Below are 26,891 nucleotides of genomic sequence, written 5' to 3' on the forward strand. Positions count from 1 at the left end.
AATGTTTATAAAAGGGAGCAATTTAATCATTATATTACAGAGTGCTTTAAGAAGTTTTTAAACGTGTAAAAGAAAAAAAAAAGCTTAGTGCATTACGGTCTTTACATTGCTTCTTTTTTAAAAAAGTTAACAGTAGTATGAAAAAAGCCACCCACAAAGCCAGCTGTCTGAGTGAGGAAATCAGCTACATTGCAGCATTTTGGAATTACTAATAAAGCTATAGTTAAAAAATAAAAAGTTTATAAAAATGAAAGCAGCATGCATATTCAAGGCTTTTTCATAACATTTTCAATGGCTGAAAAACATTTAACCAAGAGCTTAATATTTATTATCCATTAAATTAGAGAAAATAAACTGGCTAAGCCTACATCTGGTCATTCAGAAAAACATGTTAAAATCCAAAGCTAATTAAACTGAACATTTCTTCTACGAAGAAAGCGCATTTTGAAAAATGGTCCTATGGTCACAAAAGAAAGGGTTCTTCCCAATATGAATGAACAGCACCAGTCTTTACAAAGTTTGTAAATTAGTATGAACTTTCAGTCTCCTGATATGGCAAGAGCTAACAGTTAACACTCCCATGATTCATAAGTGAAAAGCTAACTTTTAACTCATTATGATCAGTTCAGAATTTTTTCTCTATTCACTGAAACTGTTATAAAAGTAAAATTTCACTGAAAGATAACTCTTAAAAATTCTGATCTGACACCTGTATAAACATTTCTGATTTCCATGATTGTAAGAAAACACTAAGTATACATTTACTACGTGATTCTTTTTCACATTTTTGGTGCAGTATTTATTTCAAAGCTTCACCCTATCCAAATTACCATGCCAGTTTCTTTTCCTTCTTCAGAATTAATTTCCTGCAGTTTAATAAAAAGCAAATCAGCTTCTAATGGAACAAGTAACAGTAGAAACAGTGGTATTCATGGATGTGTTTAATGAAGGATCCAATTATTAAGGGCCAGTGAAACCATAAAATCTTATTGTTTCAACATATATAAATAGGCTGTTTTTACATTTGAAATTGTATAAGCCCATGCACAACTTTTAATCTTAGTGCAGGGTCTGATAAATAAGACATAGTAATAAATCAGGGTTTTTTTTTTTTTTTTACCCATTTCTAACAATTTTTACTGTAAAATTTTTGGTCAAAGTTCTAAGCTTAATCACATCTCAAAGAATAGAGGCAATATATAGCCCATCTTACTAGACATACAGTATTAAACTGGACTGAATATGAGGACAAGCTCTAGTGGTCATTAAACCCCCTCAGAAAGTCTAAGATTCAGAATGTCTCCATCATATTAGAATAAAAATGTACTGTATTAAAATTTAAATTGCATTTTTACAAGTTGTTTTTTAATTAGTGTTCTATTTACATTGCAGAACTTCCACCAACTGCAGTAGTTTAACTTTGGCACAACATTAAGTTCCATTTCTTTTGGGTATTGGATCCTGCTTTTTGAGTGTGTATGCCCCAAAACGTTTTCAATGTCATCAAAGATTGGGCAAATTCACAGTAAATCAGACATCTTGAGTTGAAGAATTGATTCTCCTTCAACGTTTTAGGCAGCTAAAAAAGAAAAACATCATAAAAAACTGAAAATTTAAAGAAAACCATATTTTAATTTTTACTACTTTTAGAAATAAAAGTATCGATTATTCATGAAAATACATCTTTTGTATTCTCTTGAGATTACCTGCCACATATGTCTTCCATAATACACTAGGCTTTGTGTGCAACTCATCTATGTATATGTTCTTCATATGCTAGATTTACTTATAAACATTTATCATCTTTATGTAATAATTTATTTCAAACTGTATGAGCAGGGAGTATATATTTCATTGTCAGTATCTGTAATAAGCAGACTATGAAATCTAAAGACTTGTACTTTTTTCTATTTCTATACAAGGTGCAAAAGATATATATGTCCTCACTTCCTGTAATAACTATTTTGGGAAGGTTTTGGTAACTTTTTTGGTAAATTGAACAATATTTAAATGAAGAAATAACTATTTAGAGAAGGCTATGGTGAATCCTCTTACAAGTGAAAAATTATTTTACTCAGCCAAGGATAACTTGATGTTTCAGAAATTTAGACTTTTGTGTATTTAAAAAGCAAGGCATGCTTCTATGCTATCACAAAAGTATATAATATGGTTTGGCTCTGTGTCCCCATCCAAATCTTACCTTGAATTGTAATTATTAAGGGACAGTGATACCACAAAATCTTATTGTTTCAACATATGTAAATAGGCTGTTTTTACATTTGAAATTGTATAAGCCCATACATAACTTTTAATCAGGGAGTGTTGGGGGAGGGAGCCTGGTGGGAGGTGACTGAATCATGGGGGTGGACTTCCCCTCTGGCTGTTCTCATGATAGTGAGTGAGTTCTCAGGAGATCTGGTTGTTTGAAAGTTGTGTGGAACATCCCCTTTCGCTCTCTCTCCTGTTCGGTCATGGTGAGATGTGCTTGCTTCCCCTTCTTCCCCTTTGCCTTCTGCCATGACTGTAAGTTTCTTGGGGCCTCCCAGTCATGCTTCTTGTTAAGCCGGCAGAACTGTGAGTCAACTAAACCTCTTTTCTTCATAAATTACCCAGTCTCAGGTAGTTCTTTATAGCAGTGTGAAAATGGACTAATACAGGGCATGTATAGCATACATCATACAGTCTTTTGAAAACTGTAGTTTTAGGATGAATTTTCTGACCAGAATTAGTATCCATTACAGTGTTAATATATAACATAAGAATTATCTATACAAAATTAAAGGTCGAACTAAACTGTACAGAAAAATTCACATTATTTTTGGAAGACTGCAACTCCCCAAAAAAATCATTGCAGAGGTTACAACAACAACATTCACTGCAGCAACAAATTTGTTGATTTAATCTTGGCTGAGTGCACATTCTTGTGTTTAGCAATAAAAAAAATGCCTGTTAAAAATATTTTATGTATCTGGGTCAGAAGAAAGCCTGCTCTGAAGATTTCTGACATTAGGAAATGGAGGGCTGCACTTCAGGATAAAGCTGTATGAAACTGTTTAACTTCTTATAACCTAAAATGATTACATTATACCCTATAACCTGGAATGATATTTATACTGCTTATTAAAACAGGTACATTTTTAGTTTCATCTGTTATCCCTTAAAAAATATTAACAAGGAGAAAACCTGAAAAAGGATTGCCAAGCAGTAAGAATAGTGCCTGGTACATATTAAGCTCTCTATAAATAATTGTTAAAATAAATAAAACCAGAGAGAAGATGTAAGGGAATTAAGGAAAAACTGCACAGAATAACAGAGCATAAAAGTAGGGGATGGGATACTGATGCAAAAAGCCAAGGAAATAAGCAAGCATGCTCACGTGTAAAATAATAATGAGGGTCTACGTCTCATTTCCTTCCTTACTGTTTGAGAACACTGCAGTCATTTCTGATAGCAAGATGCTATTTGGACTACTGACAGACATACACAAACATTTCATGACAACTGCATTGTTTTCAAAACAGTGTACTTTTACCCCGGAACACTCCAAAACAAAGAATAGCAAAGAATAAAACTATGTTATTAAATTCCAGAAGTATTAAGAATTCAATTCCTAACTCCAAAGCAGGTATCTGATTTGCAACTACAGTTCAACTTTAATCCAATTTATAAAAGAACTAAGATTTAAGGAAAATGCCAAAACCTTTCAAATTTAAGCCATATTTATTTGCATTTTTAAGACTACAGAGATATACTTTAAATCAAATACAATGTTAGTGCTGGTAGCAGGTTTGTTTTATACCAAAGAATGAAAAGATATTTTAAGCAATTGGGTTTATATCAAATCTGTTATTTGCCTTTTGATCTCTAAAACAGAAATAATTTATATCACAGTTTTCAAAGACAGATGCCGCCTAAGCAAACATGAATTTATATATGGCCTAAAACAGACCTTTGACTTTTAACAGAAAAAGATATTGAGTAATTTTATAAATTACTAAAAAGATACTGAGTAATTTCATAAATACATAAAGCATTTTAAACTCTAGTTAAAAGTCTAGTAAAGTTTTGGGAGCAATGCAATGAAGAAGAAAAGATACCCATTTTCACCTAGTTTCCTAAAACTGCACAATCCTCAACCCTGTGGTAAGTCTTTCCTTTGGTGTACTTTTCCCCTTCTTTTTAGTTTTCATTTTTGAATTATTTCCTTAAATAGGCAAAAAATGAAGCTTTAGTGAAGGGGGCATTGCAATAAAATACATTTTAGTTATCTTTAGTATTTGTTTGTGAATCCCCTCAACCCGCCTGCCAGTCTCCCTTCATAGAGATTGGGTAACTTTCCTTCAAAACAAAGTTAAAAAAACCCAATTCATATGAAAAATAATAATTAAGACATTAAACTCTACATAATAATAATAAAACTACACATGATAATCATTTATCTCTTAGCTATACTAGTGGTACCTAGTCTTATTAGGGAAAAGAAAAACTACTTCAGAAAATATCAAAAATGAAGATGACTGATACAACAAGGTGACTGTTCAAAATGTATGTGGTTGATGAACATATACGCAGATTAAAAATTTTCTTAACTTACATTTCAGTCATCTGATTTAGACAGCTTCCGTTTCACATGTCGTGGAGGTTCCCAAGTGTCACTATCATCTGTTTCTTCTTCATCCTCTTCCTGGTCATCAATAACTTCATCTTCCTCCTCATTTTCCTCAAATAATTCTATACCTAATTCTGATCTTCTCTGTCTTTCTGCAAACCACTCTCTGACCTGCTCATAGCCCATATGTGATTTGTTAACAAGTTCATCAAGGTCTTGCTCATTAAGAAACTTGTGCTTCAGGTAATAATCCTTAAGTATTGCAGTTCCAGTTTTAAATTTTATGAGTGATGGTCCCCTGTCCCAGTTGTTAATTCTTTTGCTTCCTCTAGGCCGCCCACGCGGTCTTCCTCTTCCCCGTCCTTTGGGTCTCCCTCTCCCTCTTTTCCTAAGGGAAGACAGACCATTCATACTACTTGAATTGGCGCTCTGATAGTAGTAGTACCATTTCAAGTTTCCATTCTTCCAAGCATAACGGGTGTCCCCAAACCAACTAACTATGTCTGTTCTAGCAAGCCCACTTTCTTTGGCCAACTTGTCATACTCTTCTGGTGATGGCCACTGTGTCCGGACAAATGCACTCTTAAGCATGTGCAGCTGCTCAGGTGTTTTTTTACATATCTTGCCTGTACTCCCTGACTTAGGTGCACCAGATTCATCTCCAGGAGAAGTTTCTCCAGCTTCTTCTTTGGAACTACCTGCATTACTTTCATCTATTTCCATTTTCTCTTCCTTTAAAGCTTTTGATTTCTTCTTCTCTGTAAACCAAGCATCGATTTCTCTTCTGGTAAGTTTGGTTTGTGCCCTTAACCTATTTAATTCTTCATCTGTAAGTACAGAGCTGTTGAGAAAACTTGCCTGAAGGACACGAAGCTGCTCTGCAGTTTTCTCTTTAAACTTTTGGGGAGTAAAGTCAGGAAAAGGATTCCAGGATTGCTTAGGCTGTGCAGTACCAACAGTTGGGGATTCCGTGGTTTCATCACTGGAGTCTATAATAATGGTGGTAGAGGAATCATTGTTGAGATGTAAGCACTGATTACTCTTTGAATTTCTCTGGTTGTACCTTGTGTCACTAAACCATTTTTTAATCTCTCCTTTCGTCAGGCCTGTTATTTTCATAAGTCTGATAATTTCTGAATCATGGGGAAACTGATTTTTAAGGTAGCTAACTTTTAATTCTGCCAGTTGCTCTTTTGTCTTTTTTGCCCGAATGCCAAATGAATCAGGGTTTACCAATGCAGTTTCATGTTTGACACTTTGAGAAGTTGGAACTGCTGCTGTTGCTGGCTTTGTTTCTGCAGTAGGCTGAGCAGCAGGTACCTGACTTTTCTGTATATTATTTTGACTTGGAACGCCTGCCACTGTCAAGGCTATAGGTGCTGTAACTGGCAAGGTGTTTGTTCCAGCCACTTGAGTAAGGACCAGACCAGGCTGACCAACTATTTGGCATGTCTGTAAAATAGATGGTAAACCATTACTCCCTGTGGAAATGTGTGTAGGAATAACAGTTATGGTCTGAGGTACAGTATGCACTGTTCCATTGAATTGTTTCCTTCTTGCCTCCTCTACTTCCTCGGGAGTCCAACTAACACCATGTTTTAAACGTTGGGCTGAAAACCATATCTTGATCTGTTCCTCTGTGTATTTTGCTTGAGCAGAAAGAACTGTAATTTCTGACATTGTTGGGTAAGGGAACTTGTTGTAGGTGTTAAGTAAAAGGGGATTGTTATCCAATGCAGCATTGTAGGTGGGAATGCTATTAACAGGGATTAAGACTTTGGGAATCAAATTAGAATTCTGCTGAGCAGATACAGCAGTTATCACCTGTGCCAATCCAGGAAGAACTGCTGCTGGTGTCACTACTGTGCTGGCAGTACTTGGATGTATTCTGTTTACAATGGAAGTACTTGTATTAGATTCAGAAGCTGAAGAACTTGGATTTTCTACAATTTCTTCACGATCTGGTTTGATTTCATTCTCTTTCTCTTCAGGAACGTCCTCAACTGAGTTATGATGAACTGCAATCCGTTTATTTTCCACTTTATTTTTCATCATTTTCATGATAGGAGTTTTACTGATAGATATTCCCGAAGAAGAAACTTCTGTAGATTCTGCTTGCTCTGCATTCTCCTCTTTAATAAAACTACCATCAAAAGTCAGATCATTTATTGTTTGTTCAAAGATTGTCTGGTTATTACGTTTCACCATAGTCAACTTAAAATTCTCTTCTCCTGGGTGATATTTCAGATTATGCTCAGAAAGTGCATCATACCTTTTGGTAAGAAAATTGCATTCGACACAAACATAGGATGAATTTAGCACTACATTGGGATGTTCCGAATCCACATGAAAAGTAAACATATTTAGATCTGGAGTTTGAAAAGTACAATATTTACATTCATATCCACCTTCAACTTTTTTATTTTGCTGATTGTCTGAATCCACAGATTCATGAACCTCTTCATCACTTGAGATACTCTCTGCTCTGGTGTTTTCTACAGGTGTAAGCACAGGAGGACCTTCATCCAAATCTGATATCAACTCAAGGTCTGGATCTTGTTCACTGGCAAGGACCATGCAAGGTGTTGTTGATTTTCGCCTGCTTGCCATTCTGATGTTATGAGGAAAAGCTCAGTGGTGATTAAAAAGCATCGAGGCTTAAAACTGTTCAGTGTTCTTCATTTGAAAACAATGGCTTTTGGTTCTTCAAGTCCATTTTTGTGCTCAACAAGTCTCATTAGCAGCTTTCTCATGGTGCAATCAAGTAAAGAGCTTATTGTTGGCAGATAAAATACTGCTGAATTTCTGAAATTTTTGAAGCACAACTCCAATCACCTACATTAAAATAAATTTAAAAATGTTTTAAAATGAGTAACTATGATCTTTTAAACAAATTATAGTTATAGTTCACTTATATGAAGTGGCTGGATAGCTCAGTTACAAAGATCTAGAATAAGATAAGAATCAGAAAAAAATGTCCTCTAAAGATCAAAATAAATCTCTCCAGGCCAGCTCATTGAATGTTAAGTACTTTACCTTGGGTCAGACACAAGCTTATTCATTTAAATTTTTTAGCCAGCTATATATTAGAAGACAAGGGGGAAAGGGCCTGCTTTGGCAAGCACACTATTATTAATGTGAAATGGCAATGTTAACAAGGGAGGAACTTTAACACTATAAAAAGCATTCACAGATACTAAAATATTATGGCCATTAAGTGTGTAAGAAATTCAGCCTGGCCAACATGGTGAAACTCCGTCTCTACTAAAAACACAAAAATTAGCCAGGTGTGGTGGCAGGTGCCTGTAGTCCCAGCTTCTCCAGAGGCTGAGGTAGGAGAATCGCTTGAACCCAGGAGGCAGAGATTGCTGTAAGCCAAGATCATGCCACTACATTCCAGCCTGGGCAACAGAGTGAGACTCCATCTCAAAAAAAAAAAAAAGACAAGAAATTTAATCCATTAGTTCATTAGTTATGTCCTCTTCTTCCTACTGGTCTATCTCATCAGCCAAAAGCATGCTTCAAGTATGGCAAAAATAGCAAAGATGGAGGATGAATGATCAAAGTTTCAGAAACATTATTATTATTATTTTTTTTTTTTGAGACAGAGTCTCACTCTGCCACCCAGGCTGGAGTGCAGTGGCGCAATCTCGGCTCACTGTGACCTCTACCTCCTGGGTTCAAATGATTCTCTTACCTTAGCCTCCTGAGTAGCTGGGATTACAGGCGCTTGCCACCACGCCTGGCTAATTTTTGTAGTTTTAGTAGAGACGGGGTTTCACCACGTTGGCCAGGCTGGACTCGAACTCCTGACCTCAGGTGATCTGTCCGCTTTGGACTCCAAAAGTGCTGAGATTACAGGCATGAGCCACCGTGCCTGGCCTACCAGAAACATTATTCTTAGCACTTGCCACAATGCTACCAAAAGTTATAAAGCAGATCTAATCACATCAGTCTCCTGACACAGGTTCCTAATGTTGAAGGAACAAAGTTCAAACTCCTTGCGGGACATATAATCCCTTTCACAACCTAGTCTAACCTCACTTTCCTTCCTCCTGTTTCCTTATGCTTTAGGTATACCAGAAATGGCTGCCATTCCACAGACATTCAATGCACTTTCAGACCCTTACTCAGGCCCTTCCTTAGGTTAGGACACTTGATATGTTGATCTGTGTGCCCTCTAGGACAGCAGTCCTCAACCTTTTTGGCACCAGGGACCGGTCTCATGGAAGACCATTTTTCCACGTACCGCGGTGCGAGGGGATGAGATGGTTTTGGGATGAAACTCTTCCACCTCAGATCTGGCATTAGATTCTCACAGGGAGTGCGCAACCTAGAGCCCTCGCATGCACAGTCACAATAGGGTTGTGCTCCTATGAGAATCTAATGCTGCTGCTCATCTAACAGAAGGCAGAGTTCAGGCGGTAATGCTTGCTTGCCTACCTCTCACCTTCTGCTGTGCGGCCTAGTTCCTAACAGGTCATGGATTGGTACTGGTCCATGGCACAGGGGTTGGGGACCCCTACTAGAGATCACCTTCTCCCTTTCATTTGGTCCCATTTCCTCCCGTTTATTTTCTAGTCTAGTACTTACCATACTGTACATGGCAGAGTAATGTTACATTTCTGTCCCTGCACCACCATCCATATCTGTGGTCTCCTTACTCTAGATATTGTGTCTCATTTTGAATAACAGCTTGCTATAATTTGGATGTTTGATCCCTCCAAATCTCATGTTGAAATTCGATCCCCAATCTTGGAGGCAGAGCCTAATAGGAGGTGTCTGGGTCATGGGGTCAGATCCCTCATCAACAGTTTGGTGCTGTCCATGTGGTAATGAGTGAGTTCTCGCTCTACCAGTTCCTGCAGGAGCTGGTTGTTAGGAAGAGCCTGGCACCTCCCCACTGTCTCTCTTGCTTCCTTTCTTGCCATGTGATCTCTGCCCACATGCATTCCCCATCATCTTCTGTCATGAGTGGAAGCTGCCTGAGGCCATCACCAGAAGCAGATGCTGGAGCCATGCTTCTTGTACAGTCTGCAAAACTGTGAACCAAAGAAACCCTTTATCTTTCTAAATTACCTAGCTCTGGGTATTCCTTTATAGGAACACAAAGAGACTGAGACACAGCTTTTTTGAGATAAAACAAAGTCCCCAAAACTCTGGATTGAGCCAAGGAACTTTGTATCTTCAACCTAATACTCTCCCAGCTGAGCTATTTTGGCTGACATCTCATTAATGTTGCATTCCCAAGTGCATATAAGAAGCCTGAATTTAGGGAGGTAATCACTCAATGTTTATTAAATTGACTAGAATGAAGAGGAAAATAGTCCTACAAAACTCAACAGGACCTGCAGGAGGCATCACCATAGAGAACAGTATCTGAAATTCACAATAATAACTTTAAATAATCAAGAAAAAATGAATTAGGATCATAAAATATATTTAAATAAATTTTATACCTAAAATTTTTAAAATAAAAAGTTTTATGCTAAGTAAAGTTTGTGTTTCTGAAGTCTAATCCAACTGAAAATGAATAAAATGGGTAAGTGATTTCATTTATTCTCCACCACAAATTAGAGCTATTTTTAATTTACTGGCATCCCAGCTGAATGGAGAAGAAGAGAGTTTGCTTCAAAAATTATTAAGCAAAACCAGGTCCCTATGAGACAATACATCTAGTCAGTAAATGGAGAGACATTTTTAGGAAAGAGAGCAGTCCTAAGAGAGAATATCCTGACTTTGAAGGATGGTAAAATCCTCCTCACTGGAATTATTCAAATACAGACTACACATCCAAGTAGCAGAAGGAAAATTGGACTAAATGTCCTTTGTTCCCTAATTTCCCATATTACCAAATAAAGAGCATCAGTTTAAAAATAATAGTGGTATTAATAATCCAGATCCCTACTCTCAAAGATGTCATTCTTTTTTTCTTTAAAACACTCTTGATTTCTAAGATATTATAAAGAAATCACTGATATTTACAACTATTTCTTAACCAAATGTTATAAACTAAGCCAATGTTATCTTTTAATCAAATAGGGGTTGCCATTTTTTTTTCAAGTATCAACACAGATGTTTGATCATTTTTTGTCATTAGAAACAGGGAATTCCTTAAATGGCTCCAAATAAGTGGTCCAGACATGGTGGTACACATCTGTAATCCAGCTATTCAGGAAGCTAAGGCAGGAAGATTCCTTGAGTCTACGAGTTCAAGACTGGGCAACATGGTAAGATACTGTTTCTAAAAAAAATAGTAAGTGGAAGAGTAATAAATGAGCAGCACTCATATTTTGAACAGTAAAGGGAATTGTTGAAAGGCAGAGGAGTAACCTATTTTGTGACTGTTACTTTCCTGGAATCTGAGAGAGACTATATTTAATTGGGGTATAATAATAGTTGGAAGGCAAGAGGGTTTCTTTCTGAAACTTTTTCCTCAAAATGGTGGTTTTCAAACTTTTTGTTTTAAGCAGGGGAGCCCTTTCATCAAACAAAATGCTATGAGAAATCCCAGGTCAAAACAGATAAAAGAGAAGCCATCGGCCAGGCGCAGTGGCTCAAGCCTTTAATCCCAGCACTTTGGGAGGCCGAGGCCAGTGGATCACAAGGTCAGGAGATCAACCATCCTAGCCAACAGTGAAACCCCGTCTCTACTAAAAATACAAAAGTTAGCCGTACAGGCGTGGTGGCGGGCGCCTGTAATCCCAGCTACTCGGAAGGCTGAGGCAAAATAATCACTTGAACTCGGGAGGTGGAGGTTGCAGTGAGCCAAGATCAAGCCACTGCACTCCAGCCTGGGTGACAGAGCGAGACTCTGTCTCAAAAAAAGAAAAAAAGAAAGAAAAGAAAAAAAGAGGAGCTATCTGGTTGGAGGAGGCAGAGGCTAAACTACTCTCTGACCAAATTCCACGAATCTTACAATCCCCACTTCCACCTTTCAGGGGTTCTGAGATGTGTTTAAAAGCCTTTTGCTTAAAACTTAAACATATCGGCTGGATGAGCCTGTAATCCTAGCACTTTGGGAGGCTGAGAAGGATGGATCACTTGAGGTCGGGAGTTTGAGACCAGGCTGGCCAACATGGTGAAATCCCGTCTCTACTAAAAATATAAAAGTTAGCCGGGAGTGGTGGCGTGCACCTGTAATCCCGCTACTCGGAAGGCTGAGGCAGGAGAATCACTTGAACTCGGGAGGTGGAGGTTGCAGTGAGCCGAGATCAAACCACTGCACTCCAGCCTGGGCAACAGAGCAACACTCCATCTCAAACAAAAAACAAAAAACAAAAAAACCCCACATATATATATAGAGAGAGATCTCAAGACAATATATCAGTTTCATCAAAAATCCTCCTCTCATTGAGCCATTGCTCAGCCATGAAATTTGAAAACTCATCTAGAGAGGACAGGTGCAGTGGCTCATGCCTGTAACCCCAGCACTTTGGGAAGCTGGCGGGGGCGCGGTGCATCACTTGAGGTCAGGAGTTCGAGACCAGCCTGGCCAACATGGTGAAACCCCATCTCTACTAAAAATACAAAAATTAGCTGGGCATGGTGGTGGGCGCCTGTAATCCCAGCTACTCAGGAGGCTGAGGCAGGAGAATCACTTGAATCCGGGAGGTGGAGGATGCAGTGAGCCAAGATCGCACCACTGCATTCCAGCCTGGGTGACAGAGAGAGACTCTGTCTCAAAAAAAAGACTATTTGCTTGCTATAATCCACTGTCAGGTCCCCATGATTTTGCTAACAAAAGTAAGGTCAGTGTATTATTTAACATATTTCTAAAAAGAGACTGAGAAGTCCCAAAAGAGTTTCAAGATTTGGTCCAAAAGCTCAATTCTGCATAATGTGTATAGTCTAAAAATAGACCAAAGGGCAAACAAAGGTATCCTCGGAATTATTATTATAAAGTCATAAGTTTGGAGGAAACAAGGATCTTAATCTTAGTACAACTGCCCCATTTTTATGGAAGAAGAATCCCAGGCCCAGAGTAATTAATTCATAAAGTCATTGTGAATAGGGTAAAGCCACAGGTTTTGCAGTCACCTTTGTCAATTAGTAGTTAGGTGCCTGGAAAAGCTATTCAATTCAACCTCAATTTTCTCATGTATAAAACCAAGATTCTTCAATTCAACAAATTTGTTGAATGTCAACCACGTGAAAGGCAATAATGATGCAATGGTGACCAAGACAGGCAGTCTCTGGTTTTTCAGGTACCAGCAGTGAAGCAAGGAAAGCAAGCAGTAAACAATTACTTAGAATAACTATGATCAGTGCAGTAAGAAAGATATCAGTACACTGCAGGAGGCTTCTAGAAAAGAAGCAGAGAAGGCTTCCCTGGGGGAAAAAGAAACAGTAGTATCCACATCAGAGGAAGTAAAAATGCTTCCTTCACTTACTTTGATACAAAGCAGGTGCCTAATTGATGCTATTTTCAGTCCCTGAAAAATTCTTTCCAGAAAAAAATACCATTTTTTAATATTATAAATTCTCTCACTTTTTTTAGCAACTTAATCAGCTGAAAATGCACAAAAATTGGATGAAAAAGTAAAAGTAAAAATACAGAATAAGAATTTCTAGGATGTCGTTCCTATTCATCTCCCTTTGTCATTAAAGTGCAATGGGACTGGGACAGGAAAATTGCTGTATAGAAATCACTATTAGCTGAAGGCATCACATCCTCTATTTGAAGGTCAACTAAAAATAGGGCTCAAAATCAATTTGGGGAAGCTTGCACTATTTACCTATAAAAAGAGGTTAGAGGTCAGTTGCACAACTCAGTAGCTAGGTGACTCTGCAATTAAAACACAATTAAAATTAAGTTGGCCAATAAAAAAAAGTATGCTGTCAATGCATCCAGCACTGTAAATGTAATTACTTTTCAAAACTGCTTTCAGTTAACTTTTCAGTACGGGAAGTGTTTTTAGAAAACTGATCAAATTAATTTAATTGCTATACTGCCATTAAAATTGATAATCTTAAGAGTAATTAAGGAATATGGAAAAACTACCCATTTACTATTAAATTTTTTAAAACTCAGAAAATTTGCATATTAATTATAACTGTGAGGAAATATGTATGCATGTGAACAAAGATGAGATGAGAGCATGTAAAAAAATGAAAATTTCACGAGATTATGGGTGACATTTTTATGTGTGATCTTCACAAGTTTTCTTTTTCTTTTGCTTTGTTTTTTTCCTTTTTAGGGAGAACAGAGTCCCGTTACGTTGCCCAGGCTGGTCTTGAACTCTTGGGCTCAAGTAATCTTCCCACCTCTGCCTCCCTGTGTTGGGATTACAGGCATGAGCTATCCTGCCTAGCCTACAAATTTTCTTTAATATTGTTATCACATTGCTTTATTATAAAGTACAACAAACAACAGCTTCAAGACCCTAAAATTGCAAATAGACTAAAATATTTCTATGGCCAGTTTATGACCAATCTTTCTACGGTCAAGCTGGAAACAAAGTTTCTTTTCTATTATTAAGGCAAAAAACATGGCTACATAAAGGATTTTCCAGTACTGGCTTCCACAGCACAAATACTAAAATTGGAACCATGCGGAGAAGATTAGCATGGCCCTTGGGCAAGGATGACATGCAAATTTGTTAAAAAAAAAAAAAAAAAGAAAGAAAAGAAAGGGAGGGAGGGAGGAAGAGAGGAAAGTAGGAAGGAAGGAAGAAAGAGAAGGAAGAGAAGTGGGAAGGGGAGGGGAGAGGAGTGGAGGGGAAGGGAGGCTTGGAAGAAGGAAGGAAGGAAATATCAAAGTAAAAAAAAAAAAAAAAAAAAAAAAAAAAAGGATTTTCCAGGGAAGCAAGAATCCCTCAGTATGTAGCATTCAGGTATAGTTTTTGGAGCTCTGAGAAGTCAGATTGGCTCTAAGAGCTCTCAAGACCACTCAAACACAATCTCCAGGGTGTAGATCTAGACTAGCCAGTTTCCGTAGATCTATCTGTATACTGGATCTTCTCCTGAGGGTAGGATACCCATCAATCAACTTATGATTCTGAACTCATCAAAACAATTACAATTTTTACAATTTTTACAATTTTACAAGTAATAGTTCTCTACAGAAAAGCATTTAATGAAAGCAAAATGTGTTTTATCACAGTCTAAAAAGTTTGAGAGTTCTTATTCAAGTTCTTCTTTTATGATCAGAAAGAGTATCTACTTAGCTATCCACTATATTCCCAGGGCCCAACAAAATACTTATTAGGACCCCAATAATGTTTGCTAAAAAGTGTCTTTAGGCCAGGCATGGTGGCTCACATCTGTAATTCCAGCACTTTGGGAGGCCAAAGTGGGCAGATCAATTGAGGTCAGAAGTTCGAGACCAACCTGGTCAACGTGGTAAAACCCTGCCTCTACTAAAAAAATAGAAAAATTAGCTGAGTGTGGTGATGGGTGCCTGTAATCCCAGCTACTTGGGAGACTGAGGCAGGAGAATCACTTGAACCCAGGAGGCAGAGGTTGCAGTGAGCCGAGATCGCGCCACTGCACTCCAGCCTGGGCGACAGAGGAAGACTCCATCTCAAAAAAAAAAAATCTTTAAATATAACTATACTATGTATTATTACATACATTTTACTTCATTAAACACTCATTTATAGAAGAGCTATAAAAACAATTGTGCTTGATTTACTATAGATTACTTTCGATGGTAAAATTCTTAATAAAAATTACCTTAGTCATGAATATTAAAACACCCTTGAATCTAAAACATTCTATTTACTAAAGTACAGCAATGAACATTCAATAAACATTTACTAACATCTAAAATGTCATTGTAATACATCAGTTTTATATATGAATTGAGTATATTTAAATCTGTGAATTAAGAGTAAAACAAGGGAGATAAAACATTCAAAGAATGATTTTGGCAGTGAAATTCAGGAGAAAAGGGTATAGTTATTATAAAGACAGCAAATGCAAATTTGCACTTAGAATCATTACTTCTCTGTTTTATGAGAAAACTATACTTTAATAGTGTTCTACTACATTTTAAAAAAGATTAAAAATAAGTCCTCAATGTAATACACTATAAGAAGTTAGTGGATTGTTTCAAATTCTATGCTTACCTACTACTAAAAAAAAGTCTAAAATATTTTATAATTAAACAGAGCCACAACTGCACTGAATTTGCAAGCTTCTGGTTTTTCTGGCTGTTTGGACTTCAAATTAAATGATTAACAGATAACAATATGTTGGCCTGGTTAGCCACAAAAGCATGCTATTTGGTAAGATTTTACGTGAATAAAAACAAACTTTTTTTTCTTGAGACGGAGTCTCACTCTGTTGCCCAGGCTGGAGTGCACTGGGACAATCTCGGCTCACTGCAACCGCCGCCTCCCAGGTTCAAGCAATTCTCTGCCTCAGCCTCCCAAGTAGTTGGGATTACAGGCGCCCGCCATCACGCCTGGCTAATTTTTGTATTTTTTTAGTGGAGACGAGGTTTCACCATCTTGTCCAGGCTGGTCTTGAACTCCTGACATCATAATCCACCCGCCTCGGCCTCCCAAAGTGCTGGGATTACAGGCATGACCCACTGTGCCTGGCCACAAACTTTGTTTTTTACAACAATTCTGGGTCAAATAAGAGCATTTAGGGCTGAGTGAGGTGGCTCACGCATGTAATCCCAGCACTTTGGGAGGCCGAGGCGGGTGGATCACCTGAGGTCAGGAGTTTGAGACCAGCCTGGCCAACATGGTGAAACCCTGTCTCTACTAAAAATACAAAAATTAGCCCGGCGTCGTGGCGTGCACTTATAATTCCAGCTACTCGGGAGGTTGAGGCGGGAGAATCGCTTGAACCTGGGAGAAGAAGGTTGCAGTAAGCCGAGATTGCGCCATTGCACTCCAGCCTGGATGATAACTGAGCACAACTCTGTCTCAAAAAAAAAAAAAAGAGCATTTAGAAGATACTATAGTTTTTAGGGATCATGTTAATTTTGATGTAGCATCAAAAATAAAACTGTTCTTAGGTAGCAAAAATATACACACTGAGAATCCCTTGGAATCTGCATTTGTATATATACCGAGAATGTTTGGGACTCTGTATTCTATTTAGTTTCACTTCTCTCTGAGTCAAGAGTTCTGTTTAGCCAGCTGAAAATACTTTAACACGTTTGTATTAAACTAAAAGTTACAAATCTACAAAAATCACGGAATGCCTAAACAGTACGAACAAAGAATTAGGTCATATTAAAACAAAAGGTATCCACCGTGTTAAAAAAAATAAAGGTGATTTTATACAATTAAGGTATTTTCAAAGTTAAAATGTAAAAATAAAAATAAAATGTTAAAACATTTAGAAACATCAAGTTCTTAAAAAATTAAATTAGGAATTTGACAACACAAATTTACATCCACAGCAAATGTTTTTAAAGATTGCTGGTAACCTACAATCATGACCTGAGAGATAAGTCTCAAGAAAACTGTAAAAAATAGTCTCAAGACAATAGAAAATCAAGTATTAAAGTGAATATACAAACAGGAATAAAAATAATAAAAGTGAAAGCATCTAAGAAATTGTGGTCAAAGATAATCAAATGTCAGAGGATACCTTTGCTAATGCTAATTAAGGCTGAAAGGTAAGAAACCCTATCCTCTCTATCTGTTTTTTTCCATCTGAGAAAGCAGACCTTAATGACACTAAAGATTAAAAGAAGAATCCAAATCGGACAGATTTTTTTTCTGGCAAGCTCTGACCACAGATTTGCGGGAGTGAAATATCTTTTTGAAAGGTCTCTCCCTAGGACACTAACATCCTAGTTTTCTCCCCACAGCTGGCAGGTAGGTAGGTAAGTACGTAAAATACATTGAAAGTGATATATAAACTAGCAGTATCATGAAATCTCTTATCTTGTGAAGAGTTTGTGAATGTGATCGAAAAGTCATTTTCTACCGAAAACAATTTTTCCCTACTTTTCTCAAGAAGGTGTGTCAAGTCTTTTACAGCCAGTCTAACACAAGAATGCTATTCTCAGTTCCAAGTGAGATTATCTTTGAAGACTGAAAAACCATTCATCTGGTCATTATCTTCCCTATTTATAATGGTAAGGTAACTGTTACCCACTTCACTGAGGATATAATGATTTGATTTTTCAAAATACTTTGAAAGATAATAGTAATCAGTATTGGTAATATCAACTTACAAGAACTCTGTTATCCATTTTTTAAAAATGAAAACTACCACATTAATGTTTATCAAATCTTTCCTAGTATTTTCTGGAATCATCTAAAATAACAATAGGACAAATGCTTCTTATAAAAGCCAATTAATTAATCAGATAAAATATAAAAACAATTATGTACAAATACATTCAAATATATATATATTGTTTACGTCACACAGGTAATGTGCCAGTGTCATAACAAGGTTTGAGAAAGGCACATTTCACACATAAGCATGAAAACCCAATCATCACACTTAAGAACTACAAAAGGATCAATATTCAAATATTTAAGTTTTGGTATGGTTAATGTAAGTAAGAGTATTTAATTAATATCCTGACTCTTATAATTAACTATTATTAGTAGCCTACGTTTTGAAAATACAGTTTCAGAATTTGTTCTTGTACATCCTGAAGCATTTTTCTGGATATAGGCAAAAGCATAGCAAAATTTCTAGATCAATTTCCCCATACCAAAGGTACATTTTGTCTTGTTTACCTCTGTTATCACAGCACTTGGTATAGTGCCTGACACAGCAGATTTCATCAAATACTAATTTTAAAATCAATTATAAATATACAAGATTTATTATGAAGTATGATGCCGTCTCCTTTCAAATTAAAGCAGTCCTGTAGTTACAGCTCTTAAAATTTGAAAGTATATTAAAAAAAAGTGTTAAGCATATGTCTGCTGCTTTTTAAGGAAAGCTTTTAAAAACTTTAGACAAATATAGTATCATGGGATCTAAAGTGAGTACATTCAGTATCTGAGTTTTACCATACCAAAACAATGAAACACATACTTGCCACAGCTTCCTTAGCATTCTGTTCTTTGAAATGGAAGGGTATCCCTTCTAGTTAGATGTTTAGCTCAGGCCATCATTACCAATAGGTCCAAAGCAGCAGTCTGTCTTCTCCTACAAAAAAGTCGTATTTTATTATTCTAGATATAATTTAGCCTTAGTCAGGAAATTTTTACAATTTAATGCCTTAGCTTTTAATAAATAAATGTAATTTTGAAAAAAAAAAGTTTATTCCCTCATCAAAACTTTAAAAGAACCATTTAAATACCAATCCTAATATTGGTAGGAAACACAAAAACTACACATTAAAAAACTCTATCTATATCATATAGAACAACTAAATAACTATTAGACCATTTTGAATAAAATTTCAAAACGTGAATATATGCCGTCTCTAGTGTGAAAATTGAGATGCAGAAATTGGGAGTTCTTTAAAATGAGTATACCGGCCGGGCGCGGTGGCTCACACCTGTAATCCCAGCACTTTGGGAGGCCGAGGCCGGCGGATCACCTGAGGTTGGGAGTTTGAGACCAGTCTGACCAACAAGGAGAAACCCCGTCTCTACTAAAAATACAAAATTAGCTGGGCGTGGTGGCGCATGCCTGTAATCCCAGCTACTCGGGAAGCTGAGGCAGGAGAATCGCTTGAACCGGGGAGGCAGAGGTTGCAGTGAGCCGAGATTGCGCCATTGCACCCCAGTCTGGGCAACAAGAGCGAAACTCTGACTCTAAATAAATAAATAAATAAATAAATAAGTATACAAAGGTTATGAAGACAATTTAGTTAAACTAAGAAATGGGAGTAGTTGTATATGCTTATGTGTTAGTACATAAACCTAGTGATATTTGTATCCTAATTTATTATGTTAATCAGAATGGAGAGGATTATTAATGCTGACAACACAAGCCAAAACAAGTTAAACAAACTAGTAGTACTTGATCTACAAACATGGGGTTATCTAACAAAATGACTGGTGTTTAGCCATGTCGTTTTTGCCTGAAAGCTACTACCAAATGGCTTTACAATCAGTGCACTGTGAAGCATTAATATCATGCAATCAAATAAACAGAAAATAATTCTCTGAAAATTCAATTACTGTCCAAATATGTTGTTGTATATAATCTAGATCAGTTAAACCCATCAGAAAAGTTTAATAAAGCTACAATTGCTTCTCTTACTAGAACAGTCATAAATAACACTTTTGAAGGGTTAAAGAATTTTGGTTGTATTCTTTTTTTTTTTGAGATGGAGTCTCACTGTGTCGCCCGGCTGGAGTGCAGTGGCGCAATCTCGAATCACTGCAATCTCCGACTCCCTGGTTCAAGCGATTCTCCTGCCTCAGCCTCCCAAGTAGCTGGGATTACAGGCACACGCCACCACACCCAACTAATTTTTGTATTTTTAGTAGAGACAGGGTTTCACCATGTTGGCCAGGATGGTCTCTATCTCCTGAGCTCAAGTGATCTGCCCGCCTTGGCCTCCCAAAGTGCTGGGATTACAGGCATGATCCCTAACCGGCCTTTTGTTGTATTCTTTAAGCACTATTCTCTGTAAACTATAATGAATAAATATTAAGGAAGAGTATTTTCCCAATTAACCTTATTTTTTGATTCCTGCTACTATTACATACAAGTTTATGAAGAAACTTCTCACATCAAGAAACAATGTAAATACACCAGTCCTTTAGTAAAATACCTCTAGGTTAAGTTAAAACTTAGGCTGAATAAGTACACTATTTTCATGAAAAGCAAAAGAGCATTTTCCTGGTAGGCCCAGTGGAGCATCTTATTATCTCTGTAGCCTGGGACTCTACAATTTCATTTCCTGGTATCTCCTCGTTCCGCCACTCGTTAGCCATCAATCTACAGGATGTGGACTAAAAGAGAAGATAGGAAACAGCTGCCAAAGAGGGAAGATTATTTTCCAAAATGAATTATTAATACTTTAGGAAACTGGTAACCTACTTCAATCCATTCTTAAAATCACACAGTAATTGCAAGATATTTTACCGAATGAGTCTCTTGAGAAGAGCTGCCAAGACATGTAAAGGCACCAGGATACCAGAGGAGCAAAAATGAGCTCATCAGTGCTTTTGAATGAAAATCCTAGTTGCCTGATGTTATTTAAATTCCTGATACTGGGATTACTTTAGAACATTTCTATCTAATTCAAAGTATTTTTCTTAATTTAGTATGAGTGAATTCCAAAAATTAAAGAGCTCATCTCAGCTATGTACATTATATAATAAAACAGAACAAGCTGTTCTGGTAGTAGATGGATTACAAAAAAAGACTGAGAGCTTGGAATTTGGAACAGACTGGGTTCAAATACAGCATGCCACTTACTAGCTGTGTGACTTTAGAAAAATGGCTTAGCCTATCTGTGCCTCAGCCCCATCATCTATAAATGGGACTGGTAATATTAATAGGATACTATTTACTTAATAGGGTTGTTGTGAGGATTGGAATAGGTAACACGTGTAAAGTTTCTGGAATATTCCTTGGTACTCAGAACACAATGAATGTTAGCAAAGAAATCTTTGTTTAAAATTTGCTAACTGTTGACAAGTGATAAAATACTTTAAGAATCTGAGTAACAACCAACCAACAAAATTTATTTGCCATTTCATACCTCTGAGCATATTAAATCATGCTGGAACAAGTTGGCTTCAAAAGGCAGATATTAATCAATCAAATTTAACCTCTCCCCCACAAACTTTTTCTGACCTTAGCTTCAAAATGAATCATTACTGTATGACATATTTAAGGGGTATTTCATAGAACTAGCAAACATCTGATATAAGTAATTTTATCATAGTAACGAGGAGAAATTGTTCTCATGATCTTCCCCACTCCCAAGTATAGCCCATGTCTAGCAAAGTTTTAACAAACTTCTTTTTAAGAATATTTGATGGTAAAAGAGAATAAACTTAGAAGAAAAATATAATTATTAGTTTAGTGCTTAGAAATATCAGAACCTCCTATCTTCTTTCATTTCTCACTAAAAAACAAAAAAGGAAAAGACTTTTAAGAAGGGGAAAAAGGAAGTTAGAAATCTTGAGAAATAGGAAATCACCAAAATTTAATGAAAGAGTTATTTTATTTACAATAATATATGATATGGCTATGACTTCGATATTTTAATTTTGTTAAGATAAATTCTGATAATAATATTTTTTAAAATCTAAAACTAAGAACTGAAAATTAAAATCTTGCATTAAAAATGATTTATTTGGCTGAGTGCAGTGGCTCACACCTGTAATCCCAGCATGTTGGGAGGCCAAGGCAGAAGGATTGCTTGAGGCCAGGAGTTTGAGACCAGCTAGGGCAACACAGCAAGACCCTATCTCTACAAAAAAAAAAATTAAAAATTAGCCGGGCGTGGGTGACACATGACTGTAGTCCTAGCTACTCAAGAGGCTGAGGAGAGAGGATCGCTTGAGCACAGGAGTTTGAGGGTGCAGTGAGCCATGATCATGCCACTGCACTCCAGCCTGGGCCACAGAATGAGACCCTGTCTCAAAAAAAAAAAAAAAATGTATTCAACTGGCTCCCTTGAATAAACATAATTCTTAAACTGCTCATATATACTTATTTTACAAAGTATATCATCACATTTGTTTAGACCAAAGGTATACAGTCTTACCTCTTAAGTTGGAAACTGATTGTATAAAATGCCAAGATTAAGTATCTTTTAAGATCAAAACCTGGCAACTACATACAAAGTTACATATTAATATTTACTTTAAGAATATCCTGTATAAAATGCAGATCTCCAAAATGTAAACTCAAATGTATATTCTGATTAATAATCTAAGTCAGCAACTTCAGTCATGCAAATCTGGTTATTGATGACTAAAAATATATCAGAGCAACAAGGATACAATAAAATTTATCAATAATAGTATAGAAACATTGGCTCTTATTCTAAAGATAGTATCAGTTTTAAAAACAGAAATATAACTTACTTTTGAAACTACGTAGGATTATTTAAAAGGATTTTAAGTTCAAAAAATTTAGTCTTAACAGTAAATGTGCTTATCACAACATAAATAAATATTTATAATGATTTTAAAAATGTGTATTACTGGCTAGCACCATAAACAGTACAATAGATAATTCCAAAAATCTCTCTGAATAATTGCATTGACTATGATATTAGATTAAAAACTAGGTGCTGAACTTTCAACACTGTTTATTTAAGTAAAGTCTTTGGGCCCAAATCCACAATGCTGCAACACAAATAAAAGGGTTATTTCCTCAGCTACATTTGTGATCATTTTAATAATTTTAAAAGCATTTTCATTTAAGTATTAAGTTATAATTTACAGCAAACTAAGTCTCAAATATCACATTTTATGCTTAATTAGCATAAGAAAGAAATATAATACATCATAATATAACCTTTCCATCTTAATATAAAATATAATAATACAAAAGGGAGAAAAATCTTCAAAATGAACCACCTCTCCTATGCTATTAATTTCGCTAATAACTGTAAAACTTTGTCCCCAATTATTGAAAAAAAAAGAACTTACAATTATCATTAAAGGTGAAATAATTGCTACATCATGCATGAACTACCCCCCAAATCCAGTGAAATAATAAGCTTAGCTATAAAGGAAAGAAATCTACTAATGAGTGTTCACTAGCACAGGCACATTTATGTTTTCGGATTTAGCATATTTTCAAACCATCTGGCATTAATGCCTCTCTGGTTCACCCAGCCTAATCTGTTCAGAATTTAATATAAAACCAGAGCTACATGAACATTGAGGAAACCAAAGAACAGCACACATGCATAAAATGTTCCAAATGTAAAGTTCTAAACTAGTTTCTACTTGAACTGTATCTTTAAAACATTTCCATTGAAGACGTTAAAGCTCTTTCGAAAATACAAGAATGGTTCAAGAAATCTCTATGAATCATCACTATCATCAGTTACCCAAGTATTACTCTTTCTCATTTTAATCCTGATTGTTAAATAAGGCATCTGAAGAGGTACTTCAACAAAAAAGATTCATTGATAACTGAAATGCTATCATTTTATATCGAAAAGGTCCACGATTATACATTTTACTTTGTATAAAATTAGTCTGCTTAGCCTTAACATGCTTTGGGAAAGGAGAGAAAAGCTAAAAGGAAAAAAATATTCATGAAAGCCCTTTTTCTTTTATGTCCTGTTACCGCATTATTGTCATTGGCAGTACTCACATTTCTTTTGCTTAAAATCAGGAGTCAGAATTGCTACTTTAGAAATTAAAATAATCGATGGGTATACTAGGGCCAATTTCCCTGTTAAAACCAACTCCTGCTCACCTTCGCTCCCGACATAAAAACAAATGACTTTTTCAGAATAATTTTTCAGAAACAAAGATAATTAATGTAGCACCATATAACACAAATTAAAGCTTTCAGACAAAGACTGAGAAACAATGACCAACACCAGCAAATCTAAAGTGCTCTTATATATGTATACACACAACACACACACACACCCCAAACCAAATATTCACTGTTCCTGGGGGGAGACTGCTTCTTCCTCCCTAACCGTGAACCGCTGTATATTTTCCAATTTTGTGATTTTCCTTTTTGTGCTATCACATTAACCTCCAAGAGAATTGCTTAAGTTACATGGAATCCCAACCTAATCACATCACGACTTCTGTCTCAGCCTTTACATTTTTCTCTCAAATATTAGCTCTTCGCATTTTTTTTTTTTCTAATAGCTGGGCTGAGTTGACAGAAAAGGGCTGTGGAATTCCTGCTCTGTCCGATATCTTCCCTGTATTCCTCTTTTCTCATCCCTAGTCTCTGTTCTAATTCCCCCGCCTGCTGTCTCTCATTGACGCCTTCCCAGCTGCTGGATCCTTCACTAACCTAAGCTAAGGATATCAAATGGAATCTTTTCCTTCTCAGGGGCTATGCTCTTTCCTTACAGTTACCCACGGAGGAGAAAGGACAGGAAAGGTACTAAAACAAAGAATTGCCAAGTCCCTTTACCTCCAACTTTGGTGTAAATATATAAGGAAAGGGGATCTGCCAGGGCTCTTCTTTCCTGCCCTTAGACCTTGTTCCTCTCACACCTCTCCTTCCCAGCCTTTTATACCCCTTGAGGTATTAGTAGATTGTTCACTGTGGGCCCTAAGGCTTGGAGGATTCCCATGGGTCAGCCCCCACACCCCCACGCCCCTACCATCCTCTTTAATTAACTTCTCCCTAAATCCCAGGGCTTCCTCACAATCGTAATATGGTTCTTAAGGACTCAACTCCCAGTCTTTCCCAAAGTTGGGACATGGCCTGGCCCCGAAACGGGTGCGCACAGCCTTCCTTGAACTGGAGGTAAAGACTTCTCCTGAAGGGTTTGCTGGGGCTCCAACCTCAGTCAGTGCGCTCAGCTCCAGCAAGAGAATCTCTCCTTACTCTCAGGGAGACTGGGTCCCCCACGAGGCAGCCACACGCCCCCGGAGGACAGCGCTCCTGACCTCCTCTAGGACTCCCAACATTACTGAGGTGCTCCCTCCGGCGGCGCCCTCCGCTGGGAATACGCAGTCTTCACTCCTCTCAACAATCCTAAGTTGCTGGGTCCTCACCAAGGCAGGGGGCTGAGATGTGCCCTCCAGAGAGCCCCCCGCCCCCAAGCTCTTTCGGTGGCGGAGACACCCAAAAAGAGCGAGGGAGGCTGTGGGTCTGTCTGTCCCTCTGCGGCGACTACCCAGCCGCGAGGCAGGCCCCGTCCCTCCCCCTCGGACGCCCCACGCCGGGTCCACCCCGCCACCCGCCGCCGCGAGCGGGCTCAGCCCCAGGAGTCTCTGCTGTGAGGCTGCCCTCCTCCCGCCAGGCCCCGCGCTACTCGCCTTTCCCATGCCGGCCGCGGACTCTGCGCTCCAGTTCCCACCCGCAGCCCAGAGTCTCCGGGCCCGCTGGTCGCGGAGCCGGCTCGCGCCACTACCTGCAGGGGCCGCCGCGCCTCTCAGCGCCACGCCGCCGCCATCTTGCATTTCAAACCGGCTGCACTTTTCAGGGAGTCAACTCTGACCTGTGAACCCTAAACCCGGAACCGCTCGGCGGGCCCGCAAAGGGGCCTCAGCAGCTCGGTGGCCCCGCGGAGTGTGGGGACTCAGGGTGGGGGTGCGAGGAGAGGCGCGCGCCCCAGCGGCCGTCCGGGGGCGGAGGGGGAAGGGAGAGAGCCGGCCAAGGCGGGGCCCTCCCGCGCGCGCGTCCTCCGCGCGCCCCCACCCCGTGCGGCGCCGAGCTCTCCACGCCCAGACCCTGCTACTCCTCTGGGGTCCGACCCCGGCCCCTAGTCCGGGGATTGGCGCACCGCGGGAGGTAGGGAGGCGCCCCGCCCCCCTGTCAACAGAAGCCCCGCCCCAGACTGCGGAAGCTCCGCCCCCTGTCAGGAGAAGCCCCGCCTTCCCAGGGCTCGAAATGGCCCCGCCCTTTGCCTGCGACCGCTCCGCCCGCTGTCGACTGAAGCCTGGTCTTCTCTCGGGTCAGCACAGAAGGCAGCCCCGCCTTCCTTGCGCTCCGCCTTCCTAATGTCACTGCTGGATCGTGAGAGGTAAGCATGCTGGCTTCTACTGAAACGCCCCTTGTCATCACACGCCCATCCCCTGGGGCGACACGACCCAGGCCCCGCCCCTTTGGGCGGAAGCCCCGCCCCTCGGGGGGCTGCTGCGAGTCCGGCCGGGAGCCCGGCGCCCTGACAGAAGTCGCCGCGCCCCTTGTCAGCGGCAGCTCCACCTCTCCTCGCTTCGGACCCCACTCCTCCGCGGGCCGCAGCTCCACCCGCTGACACCGAAAGTTCAGTTCAGCTGCACTCAGAACCGCCGGGCAAGGCGGAGCCGCCCTCTGCCCCTCAGCCGCCCTCCTCCCTGCGAACCGCCACTCGCTCTTCCAGAGGCTTCTGTCCGAGTCGAGGGCATCACATCCCGTCGGCTTTCAGGGAACCAGCCCCGCAGCGGGGCCAGCGAGGGCCAGGGGTTTCGGGAACACTGCCCGGCGTCGCCGCCCCTCCCCAGTCACTTTCCCTTTCCCCCGCACCGCGGTCAGAACGTGGAGGAACAGAACCAAAGCGGAGAGCGGCGACTCACCCTCCAGCCGCTCCACACGCCGGGCCTTGGACGCTCGAGCGCTCCTGGGCCCCTTGACGTTCACTCCCCACCCCCATCCCAGTCGCGGACCCTTTGTGCAGAGCTCCGCTGAGCCACAGTAATCCTAAAAGCACAGCAGAGCTCCGCTGAGCCACATTAATCCTAAAAGATGCAGTTGCTTCAAGTGGAAGTCTGATTTTTTTTTTTTTTTTGAGACG

General features: G+C 38.9%; 1 protein-coding gene and 2 non-coding genes across 7 annotated transcripts; 1 reads left to right on the forward strand and 2 right to left on the reverse strand.

Annotated features, from left to right (window-relative positions):
* ZHX1 (zinc fingers and homeoboxes 1) lies at positions 1-26,875 on the reverse strand. 5 transcript variants are annotated; one of them, XM_034966561.3, is made up of 4 exons: positions 26,674-26,875; positions 18,578-18,691; positions 4,595-7,444; positions 1-1,579 (listed from the first exon to the last, which is right to left on the reverse strand). In XM_034966561.3, the coding sequence occupies exon 3, from the start codon at positions 7,217-7,219 to the stop codon at positions 4,598-4,600; it is 2,622 nt and encodes an 873-aa protein (XP_034822452.2). In that variant the 5' UTR covers positions 7,220-7,444; positions 18,578-18,691; positions 26,674-26,875; the 3' UTR covers positions 1-1,579; positions 4,595-4,597. The 5 variants fall into 5 exon arrangements, with proteins under 5 accessions (XP_034822452.2, XP_003820532.3, XP_003820533.3 ...); XM_003820484.6 differs by lacking the exon at positions 26,674-26,875 and adding an exon at positions 25,530-25,952; XM_003820485.6 differs by lacking the exon at positions 26,674-26,875 and adding an exon at positions 25,435-25,933.
* Positions 14,124-14,230, forward strand: LOC112440725 (U6 spliceosomal RNA). The gene has a single exon (XR_003028744.2). It is a non-coding gene; the product is annotated as a U6 spliceosomal RNA (small nuclear RNA).
* On the reverse strand, positions 17,947-18,050 carry LOC112440778 (small nucleolar RNA U13). The gene has a single exon (XR_003028790.1). It is a non-coding gene; the product is annotated as a small nucleolar RNA U13 (small nucleolar RNA).
* Positions 26,876-26,891: the final 16 nt, after the last annotated feature.

This window comes from Pan paniscus, chromosome 7 (genome assembly GCF_029289425.2).
Source record: "Pan paniscus chromosome 7, NHGRI_mPanPan1-v2.0_pri, whole genome shotgun sequence".
Lineage (NCBI taxonomy): Eukaryota > Metazoa > Chordata > Mammalia > Primates > Hominidae > Pan > Pan paniscus.

Excerpts from the sequence above, each read along its gene's own strand:
- ZHX1 (XM_034966561.3), bottom strand. The coding sequence starts at position 7,219 with ATGGCAAGCAGGCGAAAATCAACAACACCTTGCATGGTCCTTGCCAGT.